A 15,866-nucleotide genomic window follows, 5' to 3' on the forward strand; every position below is an offset into this window, starting at 1 on the left:
ATTACATTGCATTCATATGCAATGCACTGAGCAAATAGCAGCAGTTTGGGCTACTTCATATAAGTGGAGCATAGAAAAATCACAAACACGTTTAAGAAAATTATTTTATTAATAACAAGAAACATGTAACATAGAAGAAGATAATACAATACAGAACAATTAAAAATAAACAGTAACCTGTGTGTTTCAGTGGGCTTCCTACAACTTCCATATGCTTTCTTTCAATTATTCTTACTTTAAGCACCTATTGGTGTACTCTCAGCTTGAGCACTGGATGGATAACTAGCTTTCCATCTCCCTCACATGAACATCTCCTGGAATTCTACTTTTCTGGCACATCTGTCCAGGTGTGGCCCTGGTAGGTTTTTATTACAAGTCAAACTTTCCCTTCCAGTATGTTTTTGTTTTCTTAAAATTAATCGTAAATACTCTGATTAAAAAAAAGAAATTAAGAAAATCAGTAATTCTAGAAATTTTAAATTACCATAGGAGAAGAAAATTATTATTTTATGGATTAAAATAGTTAATAATGAAGTGCTGGGAAAAATATAAGACTGAATTAAACCTCAAATGTACAATGCAAAGAACTTAGTTGCAAAACTGGATGTCAACTGAATACTGAACTCCTAGAGGAAACATATGTTGCCTTTTGTTTGGGCTTATCTTCCTTTGTCAGTTCAAGAATAAAAGGACTCTGAAAAGGACTTCTTTGCCTTTCATCAACTGGTTAACTAAGACCCCTAGATTGGTCCTGACTCCAAGCAGGTTATCTTGCTGATATTTTGTACTCTAAAGGAGTCATCTTTCTTTCTTTTGAACAATTTGAAATGTCAATCACCAAAAACCTATCATTTAAGCATCACATACTTTAAAAAAAATTAACCATTGGTTTGAAGCAACCAATTGACTTATAAACTTGAGGGTACTGTGCTCCCATGACTTTGAGCAATATGGCAATTTTTCAAATAAATTTTCAAATAAATGTAGTGAGATTCACAATGAAGGTGCTCTTTAATTTGAACTTATATATTATGACTTACCCTGTGATCTCTTTACAAACATTACTGGAGGTATTACAATTACATTACATTTTTAGAAAATGCGACACAGAATTAAAATGCGAGATAGCAAGGGGTAAGAGTGACATTTACATTATTTCAGAAGGGCTTTTTAAGGTGGGAAACAATGATAAAATTCTTTGGGAGCTTGTATTCTTTTACCTTAATTTCATGGCTCTATGTAATAAAAGCTAGAATAAATCTTTCTAGAAAAACAAAATTACTTTGAACCTCTAAATAAACATGCACGTGTTCAAACCACAAAAATTTTCCCATTTCAGTGGCATTTAGAAAACACTATTGGACATTAGAAGAAGACCTTTAGTAAATATGTACATAATGGTTTTAGTGAAATATTTTGAAGAAAAACTTTTTAACATTATTATACATATACACAAGTAATTACATGGTTAAAATACTGAGCTGACAAATCTTGGCAGGGGCATGGTCTAATATATCTTCTTTCTCCACCTGACCCTCTATGGCCAAAGTTAACACTGAAGGAATAATTTCTCAACATATAATGCATGTTTTTCAGAAGGAAAATCTTAAAGGTGCCCATTTTTACTGGGACTAATTTTTCTAACAAGGGAGGGCTGAGCCAGTTTGCAAACAATCATTTGAGTTTTGAGAAGCTGACAGCCATTCTTTCACACATGAACGTCAACTAGGAAACAATCCTCATGGTTATCATCTAAACAAGGTATTCAAGAAACGTTCCAGGCAAGCAGAGATGCCAGTTCCTTTCTGCTAAGTCTCCCACTCAATAAGGACTCAAAGCCTAGAAATAGCTCAGTACACACTTAGAAGCTTTTCAGAATATTTTTGAAGCCTCTTAAGGAAGAGATCATTGACTGCCAAAAATGCCACCTTAAGGATTAAAGGATATACCATAATAAATAATGACATAGTCATGAGGGGGAAAAAAAAGAAGAATGACTAAAAATGGGGTTTGCATTTTCTACAAATTCCATAAATAGATTTCGGGGCAGGAAAAGTGCATGCTTGTATTTTAGTTACCCTGACCCAAAACGGATTTCCTGTTTTCCAGTGATGCTGTATATACATGGTTTATACATGAATTTAGTCTGATCTCCAAAGCCACCCCAGTCTTTTGTAATATCCCTTCTGTTTCCAGTGTAGCAATTCCTAAAAGGCCTCCTTTTTGTTTTACAGAGCCATAGGAAGGGGCTGAGCTCTAACAATCTCATCAGCCAACAGTTTCTGAGTGATTTGAGGTCATCTAATCTAATCAAATATAAGGGGGATTTATTGTCTACTATGGCAAGGTACTGTGCCAGGTCATGGGGTTATGAAGACAAAATATTGTCTCTGAGCTGGTCGACTTTACTGTGGAACGTGTTCTTTGCAGACATATTATACTGGGGGTATAATTTATGTATTTCATCTCTATAGATGAATATAAACATGAAATTTGATAGAGAGCAAAATCTATCTTTATTTAGACTTATCTGTCTTTGATTAAGCTCAGTGTTACTTCTGCCTATCGCTCTTAATTGGAAGAGCACTATGAGCAGAAAAGATGGTCAGCAATCATCTAAAAACTAAATCTTTTCATCGTCACAGGGTTAAACCATAGACAACCCATTTGACTTCCTTCTTCTAGGAAGAGCTGTTTCCAGGAGATAAGAATTATGCCTGAAGCTATGTATGAATTATCTGACTTAAACATAAATCAAAATCACGGAGGTCAAAGCCAGATGGAACCCACCATTTGGTTCTTAGACCCTGGACAGCTCTTAGCTTCCATTGCCCTCTTTCTCCCTTTTCCTGTAAGCTTTATTTAACAGCTGTATTTCTTCCTGATAGCCATCTCTCTCCAGATGTTGCTTTTGACTGTTCTGCCTGTGTGCCTCCACGGTGTCTGGAATGGATATATTGATGTCGCTGTCAGGATTGTTTGTGGGGATGAAGAGGGAGTAGGAGGCAGTCTCTCCCAAATCACAGGAAACAAACCGGTTTTCTTTCCGGGAGTATCGTAGAGAAGGAGACCGGACTTGGGTCGAGGACTGGCTGATGTTGCTGATGATGGACACGGTGTCCATGGCTTCCTCATTGTCACATATTTCCAACACTTCCAAGTGGATCTTGACGCTGGTGTCTGGGAAAGTGGTGGGCGAGTCCTCCGGGTTTGGCTCGTGGCCCACACTCTTGGATCGATAGACTTCGATTTTCTTGGCTGCCGGAGTTATTTTTTGCCCTTCTGCACTCACCTCATAGGTGGAGAGAGACAGAGTCTTCCCTGTGGGGGCATGGAGAGACACAGTCCCTTGAAATGCACACAGAGGAATGGCAAGAGCACCACCAGATCGCTGGAAAGAAACAAAAATGATCATTAATAGCTTTCACCTAACTGTTAGCAATCCAATTTACAAAATTTATCTCATTTAATCCTCACAACAACCCTGTGAGGTGGCTGCTGTTTTTACTCCATTTTACAGATAAAGAAATTGAGTCTAAGGTTTATGACTTGCTCAGGGTCACATAACTACTAAGTGTCTAAGGTCCTTTTTTTTTTTCTTTTTTTTTCTTTTTTTACTAATTAGAAGCTTATTTCTGGTGTACTTAGACCCTGGTGTACTCGGACTCACTTTAGAAGTACGAGGTTTGGAGCAGCTAGATAGTGAATAGAGCACTGGCCCTGGAGTCAGAAGGACCTGAGTTCAAATCTGACCTCAGACACTTAACACAAAAACTATCTGTGTGACCTTGGGCAAGTCACTTAACCCCAATTGCCCTCTAAAAAGCAAAATAAAAAATTAGAATTACAAGGCTTTAGTTTTTTTTTCCTTTTGGAAAAGAACATGACTTTATTTTCTAGCTTAGTTTACAAGGACCACCTGATGACTATTGGAGGCAAATTCTGTCATCCAAGTTCCTAGCATGATTACTCATGGTCCAAAGGTTGTTCTAAGAATCAATCTTTCACTGCAAGGAAAGGGAACGATGTTATACATTGCTTACTGATGAGACAGTCCACAGCTGTTTCCAGGGTTAGTAAATTTTGGTCCTAAAAGTCAGTGCCCCCACTAAGGTATTGGTGGAGTTTTCAATTCTGGAAAGCAACTTGGAATTATGCAAATTAAGTGACTAAAATGTCTATACTCTGATGTAGTGATTTAACTGCTTAGTAAATACCCCAAAGAGGCCATGTATAAAAAGACAGGCCCCACTTACATCAAAATATTTATAGTAGCACTTTTTTTATGGAATCACTAAACTAGAAGCAAAGTAAATGCTCATTGATTGGTACATGAATGTAATAAAATAGTGTTGGCTAGATGGTACAGTGAATAGAGCACCAGCCTTGGAGTCAGGAAGACCTGAGTTCAAATCTGTCCTTAGACACTTAACACTTACTAGCTGTGTGACTTTGAGCAAGTTACTTAACCCCAATTGTCCTGCATTCCCCCTCCAAAAAAAATTTTTTTAAAATGAACATAATAAAATAGTATTGTGCTGTAAAAAATGAAGGTAATGAATGCAGAGAAGCTTGGCCAGACTGACATGATGCAAAATAAACAGGGCCAAGAAGACTATACAAAATGGTTACAACCATATAATGGGAAAAACCTACCACCACACAACAACTGAAAATCAATGTCAAATTACAAAGAGTACACTTGGCCCAGATGAATAAATGATCCTTTACAGAGGAAAAGTGTCCATGGGTGTGGAACATTGTATCTACAATCAAATTTTTTTTCAATGTATCGACTAGTTTTACTAAGATTTTTTTCTATTTTTTTCTTTTCCTTTCAAAAACTCTTTATATGTATAGATTGGCTCAGTGGGTGAAAGAAGGGAGAGCAATCCAGGGGGAGATTTAGGTTATGAGAAAACAAAAGGTAAAAAATAAAAACGTATTTCCAAAAAGATAATGCAGGGTCACAGACTGAACCTTATTTATGCAAGCTGTTGCTTCATTATTCTATTAAAATGCTGTACAGGTGAAGGAAATGGGATTTAAGTGTTATTGAAATTCATTTTTTCCCTTCTGCTTAATGTGCCAGGGAGGTTTATAATCACAAAACTCTGACTCAGACATGGCACAAAAGATGCTTGAACTCTATGTTTTAGCATGAGAATCAAATGTCATTAAAGCAGCCCTTACCTTTCCACCAAGAAATCACTGCTGTTAAATGGAACCCAAAAATAGAGAACTCCCCCACAGCAGTGGAAAAAAAAAGCCACTTTACTTGAAAGTTTGAGCTTTTTTATGGTAATTTAAATCTCAGGTGTCTTTTCTAGAACTCAATTCACCCCTTAAGCAATGATGAACCAATTTGTTAAGAGGCAGTATTTTAAAAGGCCTTTATTTTCCATTGTGTTTATTCATTTAACTGAAGTTTTCCTTTTTATTAGGCTGCTTGCTGCTTGCTAGCTTGAATTTTGATCCAGAAGATCATATTCCTCATATGGAGATGGAAAAATCACTCCTTTACTCAGAAATGTTCAGTGCCTACCTACTGCCCACTAAATCAAGTCACACGACTTCTTTTTTCCATAGTATTCACAGTGTTCTATGAGTGGGACTTCTCTACCTTGTCAAGTTTTATCTCATATTATTCAATCAATGAATCATCAACAGACTCTTTAAGGGTTTGCCATGTGCAAGGTGCTGTTCCATATGTTGGGGACATAAAAGCAGCAGAAGAAATATCTCTGCTTTCCAGAAACTAACATTTTATTGGGTGAACATGTACTTAGATTGGTGGCTGTTGCCCTTCATTCTTTTTTTTTTTTTAAAGCAATCGGGGTTAAGTAACTTGCTCAAGGTTACACGGCCAGGTGTTTCTGGGTGGGTGCTAAGTGTCTGAGCCCGGGATTCGATCTCCAGGTCTTCTCAACACTGGAGCCGGTGCTCTTACTCGCTGTGCTACCTGGCCACCCCTATTGCCCTTCATTCTTGAAGAGGACCACAATGATGTGACTGTGTTTGGGTCAAGGTACAGTGTATCCAGAAGTAGCTGATCAGAAAATGGGAGTCGGGATGTTGTAGCACGGGTTTATACCTTTGTGGTGGGTACTCTGAAATCACTCATATCGAATTTCTTTTGAACTACTTCAATTCTACTTTGGTCATAGAGCACAGCACCTTCTATGATGAAAGCACACCATGCTGAGAGGTCCTGTTTTAGTGTCTCTCATGTCAGGCAATCAATTCCAAAGGTGTTAAGAGAGACCTTGAGAGTGTTCTTGTATCATGTCTGCTGACTGCTTGTCCTGTGTGAGTTCTCCCTGAAATAGTCTTTTTGGTATTTGGCATTTGAACAATGCAGCAAGCCCATTGGAGTTGCACTCTTTGTAGTAAAGCTTGAATGCCTGGCAGGTTAGTTCAATAATGGAACTCAGTGTTTGGTACCTTTTACTACCAGGTGATCTTCAGAATCTTCCTAAGACAATTCAAATGGAAGTGAGTCAGTTTCCTGGCATGGTGCTGGCAGGCTGTCCAGGTTCTATAGGCATACAACAATGAGGTCAGCACAATGGCTCTGTAGAACAGAAGGGCAGCCACATGATACTCTAGTGAATAGAGCTGGTTTCAGGAAGACCTGAGTCCAAATGTGACCTCCAATGTTGTTGTATGTGGCCTCATTCTGGTTGCCTTGTTCACTTCCCTTCCCCAATTGGTTCTCCCTCACAGAAGTAAGCAAACTGCCAGGTTTTGCTCCATCTCGGGAAACTCCCAGGGAAACTCTGGGGCAAGAAAATCAAAATTCGTACTGACCAATCACTGATTTTTAGTCTGGGCAAGTTCCGGCCTATATAATCCCTAACCATTGGCCACATGGCTTGCCTTTAAAAGCTGAGGCTTTGTTGCTGTTTTGGGCTATTGGATTTGGGGTAGGGCCCCAAGCAGCCAACATGGCCCAATAAAGGGTCCATTTCTAAATTGTTACTTGGGTCTTGCTTGGGTTTCGGGTACAACAATACTAACTGTGTAACCCTAGGCAAGTCACTTAGCCCTGTTTTCCCCTCATCTGTAAAATTATCTGGATAAGAAAGTGGCAAACTATTCCAGTATCTTTGCCAAGAAAACCCCAATGGGGTCACTGAGAGTCAGACATAACCGAAAAATCAACTCAACAACAAAAAAATAGAAACAAGGTAATTATGCTGGGAGGGTCCTTGCTGCTAGAAGCATCAGGAAAGGCTTCATAAAGGAAGGTACTTTTGAGCTAAGAATTAGAGAGGCCTAGAGTGAATTTTAGGTGGGACAGACAGCACAAAGGCAGAGACAGGAAAAGACTGCTCACCATTCCCAAAATGTATGCATTGCCATCCTGACAATCTTTCCTCATGCTGTTCAATATGCTTGGGGTTTGCTCTTCCTCCCTTTTTATCTGCTGAATTCCTAGCCATCTTTTATAGTCCAAATCAGCTCATCAACAAGCAATTATTAAGCACCTACTACATACCAGTGATAATCTAAATCCTGGATGGTAATAGTTGACATTTCTATTGCTCTAAGGTTTTTTAAATGTTTTGACACATCTCATTTTCATGACAGTTTCATGGGCAGATGTTGCAGGCATAATTATCCTTATTTTAAAGATGAAAAAAAGATGAAGACAAAAGCAGTTAAACAATTTGGCCCTGGTGTTATTTAAATTTTTAAATGTAATTTTTAAATTATTGTAATTTTTTAAGGAATGTAAAATTTTAAGATCTTACCTGCCCCTAGGCTTAAGTGCACCTTGAGCCTGTGGTGGGAAGCTTGTTTCTCACGAGATACTTTGTGATTGGGCAGTGGACCAAGAAGGTTGTTATGTTCTCGGAGCCAGGAGAAGGCTATATAAGCCCTGATGGGAAGCTTTGCCTTGGGGCTCACTTTGAGAAGTGTTGTGTGATTTGACCAGATGAGACTCTGGGCAGCTATTATTGAGAGCCCCCTGGCTTTGAAAACCCAGATGTTGATGCTTCCCTCTCTGGTAACTGTGATTTGGTATGGATGTAATGGATAGACAGTTTGGAAGCCTGTCTGCTTTATCTGTTACTCTGTCTTGATAATTCTGTCTGTATACTCTGAAGTTTGGGGTGCTGACCTTTTTCCCCTGAATTAGGTAACCCATATATGTTTAATTGATTAAAGTAATTTTGTTAACCCATTTTGAGTGGCTTTCCTTTAGAAAAGCAGATCTAAGAACCTGTGTTGGCAGCCACCCTGGGGATGCTGGGGTGCTTGCTGCTACAACCGGTCACAAAGTTTGTAAATGCTGGAGGTGGGGTTCAGACCTAGAGCTCCCTCCCTCACTCCAAGTCCAGCCAGCCATCTCTTGCACCATGAACATAGAAATGCTACCTTCTCCCAGAAGCTTTTCAGACCTCTTATTTTGACCCCTCAGAACTCATTCCTTTCTTTGCATATTGCCAATTTACCTGTCATATAATGTTTCTATTAAAGCTGTTTCTGTATATGTCATATCGCCTACCAGTCTTTAAGATCCATGAGGGCAGACACAAGGTCTTATCTAAACTTTCCATCTCCTTTCGTGCAGTAGCATGGGACCTCTGCATACAACAAATGCTTCTTCAGTACTTCTGAGTTGAACTAAGCACTACCATATGATCATTAGATTTATAAGGAAAAGATGAAAGGAGTGGATATTTTTTGCCTAACTTGATACAGATTGTCTTCCCATACTCAAATGTAAACTCCCTGAGGGGAGGAACTCTCTTTTTATGTTTGTATTCCTTGTGCTTAGCATGTTAGCTGGAACATAGTAAGTGCTTATTGAATTTCTTAGTTATTTACAGTAAAGGATCCTTTGAGAATCCTTTGGGTACTCTTTCCATTCTAGGATGGAAGTCAATTCTCAATCATTTCTATTAATAAAAGGAAGAAGAATTATAGATGGTTTCAAAAGTGGCAATTAAAACCATTTCTATTACATTTTAGAATGTATGCCTATATTATGTGTGTATATGTATATTTTATATGGATATTGATCATATTTTGGGAATTCACTTCAAATAAAATAATGGTTTCTAACTGTGAAGATTTGATTTCAGGGGACTAGGATTGTGCCCCATTATTCTATTTCATCCATTCTTGTTAGATTCCTTCCAGAATCTCACTCCTGCTGTGAAAAAGGAGGACATTTGGGTTTGAGGATTTTAACTTTATCTGACCTGAATAAAAACAGCTGAAATGTCAACAAAGTAAGTGATTAAGATTTGACAGGCATTGTGGGTTATAGCATACTGGACTAAATTTTGGACTTGATGTGCAAAAGCTCTGAGTTCTAGTCCTACTTTCAACACTTACTGTTATATGACTATGGACCACCAACTTAATTTCCCTGTATATCAGCTTTTCCATTTCTAAAATGGGCATAATAGCACACCATATTTCACAGCATAATTATCACAGATTTTATGCCAAATCTTTTAAAAAAAAGTGGGGTGTGACCATTATGTGAAATCTTAAAAATCACACCAAGATTACATAAAAATCATTTAGTACTAAATTCTCTGGTACCAGATTAGGATGTACACAGTACTCATGAATATACATTAAAATTAGGAAAATGCAAGTCTTACCATATCACATGACTTACTCATGGAAGCTTGGCCTGCCTGCTCCCCTTGTATCTATGGCTCTTCGTTGGGGTGAGTGACAATATTATTAGTACTGCAGTTCTCTAAACAAACCACGCAAGTCGCCTTTTGGAAATATACTGACAATGCATGTGCACTGAGAAGTCTTGGCCCAGGACTCATGATGGGAGAGAGATAAATGCATCTCCATATGATGCTGGTGAATACATTGCGGCTCTGTTTCTCTTTTAAGCATCATGAGTAACAGAATTATACCATTCGATGATTATGTGATGAAAGTTTATAAATCAATTTTTGGACTGAAAAAACATGCTGTGACAATTATGCAGTGGTGAGGATTATGCAGTGAAGCAGAGTATTTGTAGAGTTTTGTTGTGAGGTTTAAAGAGATCTCTAAGTGCACAGAGCTTTGGACTGAAGTCAGGAGACTTGAATTCAAATCCTGACTCAAACACTTAGTTGTATGAACCTGGTCAAGTCATTTAACCTCTGTCTGTCTTAGTTTGCTCCTCTGTAAAATGGGGATAATAATAGCATCTGCCTCTCAGGGTTGTTGTGAGGATCAGATGAAACAATACATGTAAAGCAGCTTGTGAATCTCAAAGGTCTATGTAAATGCTAGCTATTATTAATGTACATAAAAGCCTTCTCACACTTCAAAATATTATAAAATACCATTCATTGTGTATACATAACATCAACTACATTACAAAGACAAACTCTGCTGGGATCCATTCACAGGTTGTCGGGTTAAAACTGAGAAGAGAATTGGATATCTAACTTGCAGTCTTGGATGTCTACTTCATTTTTGTAACAATTTAATAGCAGAAATTGAAAGTAAGCCATAGGTACTGAAATTGAGCATGTAAATGCTGTTACAACAAATGAGGTTAATTCCAACTCAAATAAAGGTACAGAATCTATATTGCACAACACAACATTTATAAATCATTCAGAGTCAAAGAACAAACTTAAAAATGATACTAGGCTATTTCAATGACAACCTTCAAAGACAACGACTTGCAATGGTGTGGTTGAGTAGGTTGGGAAGAAGGGGGGGGGGGATTTACAAAAAAAAACCACAAAGCTCCTAATATGAGCCTAATTGAAATGCACAAAAACTGGAAATTATTCTGTTAATGCCAACATAAAAACCTAGGTATAAATAGCATTCTTTTCAATGACCACATTTACCCTACATCTGTTCATTTTCACCTGAGCCTTTATGAACAATTGAGAAGTATCCAAAGGCATATATGCCCACATTGCAGGCATTTTAAATTTTGCATTTTCACTGTCTTCATTTTTTCTGTAACATAAGACTTAAAATTTCATGGAGATGAAGGGACAGCTATTTAAACTACCTTATTGTCTGGGTGGTACTGTAGATAGTGCACATTTTTATGAGTTCAATTCCAGCCTCAGACACTTACCAGTTGTGTAACTCTGGATGTCACTTAAGCCTGTTTGCCCCAGTTTCCTCATCTTTAAATGAGCTGGAGAAGGAAATGGCAAACCATTCCAGTATCTTTGCTAAGAAAACTCCAAATGGGGTCACAAAGTGTCAGACAGAAGTGAACAACACAAGCATTCTTTAGATTTTAGCAATTGTGTTATAAGATATGGTATGTTTATTTAAATTCAATTGGAATTTTATATTATGGTATAGTGGAACATATGTTGAATTAAAAGTCAGAGGACTTGGGTTCAAATCTGGGCTACCATGAGGGAAAACAACTAACCCTTCATGTCTCAAATGTTCTCTTTTCAAAAATGATAACAACCATTATTATAATAAGCATAATGACAACAATAATAGCTAGAATTTATATAGGATTTGAACCTTTGCGAAGCACTTTGCATATATGATTTCATTTGATCTTCACCATAAACCTGGTAGGTAGGTAGGTACTATTATCTTCCCATTTTAGACATGCAAGGATGGAGACAAAATTTGGACATTGAATTAAATGGTGTCCAAGGTGCTTTCCACTTTTAAACCAATGATCCTATGACCCTTTTCCTTAGTAAGCATGAAATAATGTCAATTATAATAGGACTTGATGTTCTGATGTTTGATGAGTAGGTGAAAGTTCAGAGAATACAATATTTTGTTCATATCCTATCATTAGCAGGCAATTTTAAGGTCTCTACATTAGAAAATGCTGCCAAAAGAGTGCTCATCTGTTCTTTTTACATAGAAATTATTTAAAATATGCTTTGTCTGAGAAGGGAAGGCAACCTATAAACTTCACAAATGCTTAACTTATTGAGAAGAGATGCTATAGGAAATCCATTAGTTCTGAGACTAGAAAACTTGTACAGACTCAGTGACCTATTGCAAAGCCTCTAAACACAAGATCCTTAGTGGAATGCAGGGTGGTGTTATGATTGAGATCTGCTTTGTTTCTTTGCTGATATGGTGCTTTTATGCAAGGTCAAAAATGACATCACTCTTAGAACTGAAGCCAGGAAAAACATGCAATTTCTCAATGGATTTTAGACTTGGGTTGGACCCAGGAGATCATCTAGATGAACTCTTTTATCTTATGGATGAGGCAAATTGGGCATTAAGCAGCTAAGTGACTTGGCTAAGATTATACATCTATTTAGTGAGAGATCCAGGCTCAAAATTCAAGTCTTGTATTCCAGCCTTCTTTCACTATGCCCTATGCCTTTTGGAAAGAGACTTGCATTAGCTGGGATTCAAACTTGAGTCTCTTGTGTGGGAGGTAGGTTGCCACTTCTGAAATACCAATGACACTAGCTGCTGACAGCATGATAGTATAAATAAGAGAAATTGTTATGAGAAGTCTATGGGCCCCAGACAGAGAGTTGTGTAGACACTTAAGCATTCAGATCAAGTGAAATTCCCAATAATTTCCTGACAGAAAGTTCCACATTCAGTCCAATAAATCATATCACCCATGATGCTTAAGACCCTTTCAGAGAAGGACAGAAAAAGAGAAAATAGATGCTTATGAGGGCAGTTTTGTTAAAGAAACTCAAGCAAGTCCCTTTTCACCCAGTTGATAGAGTGTTAGTTAGCTTTGAAGCAAGGGACACGTGCATTCAAGATTGATTTCTGAAATATACTGGTTGTATGACCCAGGGCAAATCATTTGATCTCTCAATGCTCTAGTCAACTCTATAAGATTATAAGTGGCAGAAAAGGTACTAACCAGCATAGGTAGAGTTACATGACCTAAGAGTTCTCTATACCAATAAAATTAAAGGTCCAATTCCAATCCTTATCCCTATTAAAAAGTAGGAATCACTGAATAGTCAGTTCTCACAGTATTTATTGGATTAAGCTGTGTCAGTTCTTCTTTGGATTATATACAATGGACCTGATACTAGATAGCATTCAATCAAAAAAGCTCGATATTACCTAATCAAAAGATTTGAAAACTTCCAGAAAAATGACAAAATGAATGGTTGTCTTAACTGCTCTTCATTATCTCAAGAAAGCAAGAAATGTTCCAAATTAAATAGAAAAAAAATTAAAAGAAGGGAAAGAAAAAAAATTCTCACAAAGAAAAACACAACAGAAAAACAGAGAAAAAAACTGAATAAACACAGAAGAGCTCATCATACAATTGAATAATCAATCAACAAACTTTTATTAAGTTTTTTCTATGTTCCAGGAACTGGGTTAAGTACTCTAAAAGACTTTACATCCAATTGGAAGAAGCAATAATATTTGGAGCACTGAAGTGAAATCAATTAATCGATCAATATTTATCATTTATATAATTTTTTTGCTTTTTGGAGGGCAATTGGGGTTAAATGACTTGTCCAAGGTAACATGTCTAGTAAGTGTGTCAAGTGTCTGAGACCAGATTTGAACTCAGGTCCTCCTGACTCTAGGGCCAGTGCTCTATTCACTGAACCACTTAGCTGTCACTCAATCAATATTTATAATATTATAAATATAATTATATAAATAAATATATTATATATATATATATACACATAGACAGATAGATAGATATTATAAAACTATGTGCTAAGCACTGTGGGATAAAGAAAGGGGAAAAAAACAGCTCCTATTCTTAAGCATCCCACAATTGAAAGGAAGAGACAAAAACAAACAAGGATATACAAACAAGCTATATACAAGATTAATAGGAAATAATTAACAGAGGGAAGATGCTAGAATTAAAAGGGATTGGGAAAAGCTTTTTATAGGAGATAGTATTTTAGTTGGGACTTAAAGGAAACCAGAGAAGGCAGTTGGTAGCAATAATGAGGGAGAGCATTTCAGGTATGGGGGAGGGTCAGAGAAAATGTGCAGAGCTGAAAGAAGGAGCATTTTGTTTGTGCAACAGCCAAGAAACCAATGTTGCTTGACTAAAGAGTACATGTCAGGGGATAGGATGTAAGAAGACTGGAAAGGTAAGAAGGGGTAAGTTATGAAAAGCTTTCAACCCCAAGTAGAGGATTTTGTATTTGATCCCAGAGGTGATGGAGCCAATGGAATTTATTAAGTAGAGGGATGATGTTGTTTGAGTTACACTTTAGGAAAATTACTTTAGTAGCTAAATGAAAGATAGATTGGATATATAGTACACACACACATATAGTAGCTGAATGGAGAATGGATTGTATATATTCTGCATATGTGTGTATATATACTCACATATGTGTATATGTGAGTGTGTATATCGCATATTTATATATACTTCCCTATATATTTCATATATGCACATCTATTTCCCTTTCTAGATACATAGATATCTATGTATTTCTATCTATATCATTTCTATCTATATCATCTCTCTGTATCTCCATCTCTCTATTATTTCTCTCTCAAGATACATAGAAAGATAATAGATATAAAAGAGAGATATGCATAATATTACATATATACATAAAGAATATATAGATTATATTACATATGCAATACATACATTATGTATGTCTATATCTATATATACATGATACATAATGCATATATCTAGCAAAGGAAATATATAGGGAAGTATATGTGTGTGGATATTTCTTTTTATCTAGCTATCTGTCTATCTGGGTTTCAGAGGCAAGACTTGAACCCAAGTTTTGTGAACTCTCAGGCTAATTCTCTGTCTACTTCACCAAGTCACCTCTGTCTGTAAGTATAATCTTCCCAGAATACTCTGGTCCTTTATTTCACAAGGATTCATTTTTTGTTCACACACTCCATCCTTCTATGCTTTTTGAAAAACACAAACTCATCTTCAATATCAAAGAGAATTGTTGACTTACTCTTGAATATTTACCACCCCAATGAGATCACTGAATTCTCTCTCCTGTCAACTCAAAGAAGTATGTTAAAGAAATTGTGATCTGAGGATTGTTCAGTAAAGAGATTGGCTAACTTTTTGTTTTACAATTTCTCCATACTTTGAGAGTATAAATGTAGCGCTGAAATATTTTGCTGACTTCTGAGAGGAGTGTTACATAGTGGCTAGAGAACTACCCCTAGAGTAAAGAGGATCTAGGGTTGAGTCCTACCTTTGATGCATGCTGGCTTGGTGACCCTCACAAGTCACCAAATCTCTCAGGGCCTCAACTAACTTTCTAAGATTAAAAAAAATATATATTGGTCATCTGAATCAGTGGAGGGCACTTCTGAGATCACCAAGTAAAGCTGTGTGAAGGGAATAAAGAAGAGGGGCCAGGACAGAACCATGTGTGCAATAAGAGCACCTACCTCCAGGGGTTGTTGTAAGCATCAAATGGCCTAATGATTGTAAAGTGCTTAGCACAGTGTATGGTACATAGTAAGTTCTGTATAAATGTGAGTCATTATGATGATAATCTGGATGAGGATCCAGTGAAGGAAAAAGAGAACAAGTTATCAGATAGGTTGGGGGACAATAAGGAAAGATAAGACAGTATTAAGGAACATAGTGGTTAATAATGTCAAAGGCTTCAGAGAAATCAAGGAGAATGAAGATTGAGAAAAGTTTTTTTGCATTTGACAATTATGAAATCATTAGTAACTTTGAAAAGTGTCGTTTCAGTGGAATGATAAGGTTTGAAGCAAGATTATAAGGGATCAAGAAGAGAGGGGGGTAAAGAAAGTGGAGGCACCTGTAGTAGATGGCCTTTTCAAGGTCTTTTTGCTTAGCCACAAAGGGCAAAGTAACAGAAATATCCACACACATATACTTCCCTATATATTTCCTTTGCTAGATATATGCATTATATATCATCAGATGATGGTGGAGGATAAAG

The 15,866-nt window shown here is 37.0% G+C and overlaps 1 protein-coding gene across 1 annotated transcript in view; it reads right to left on the reverse strand.

The window, feature by feature from the left end:
* Positions 1 to 118: 118 nt before the first annotated feature.
* Positions 119 to 15,866, reverse strand: part of GPR149 (G protein-coupled receptor 149) — an 89,226-nt gene continuing 73,478 nt past the window's right edge. The window contains exon 4 of the mRNA XM_069083432.1: positions 119 to 3,391. Within this exon, the coding sequence (XP_068939533.1) occupies positions 2,819 to 3,391 (573 nt within the window). The 3' untranslated portion in view covers positions 119 to 2,818. The remainder of the gene's footprint in view (positions 3,392 to 15,866) is intronic.

Source organism: Petaurus breviceps, unplaced genomic scaffold, assembly GCF_028583685.1.
Source record: "Petaurus breviceps papuanus isolate PSGF00001 unplaced genomic scaffold, PetGlider_PUasm1.0 173, whole genome shotgun sequence".
In the NCBI taxonomy this organism is placed as follows: domain Eukaryota; kingdom Metazoa; phylum Chordata; class Mammalia; order Diprotodontia; family Petauridae; genus Petaurus; species Petaurus breviceps.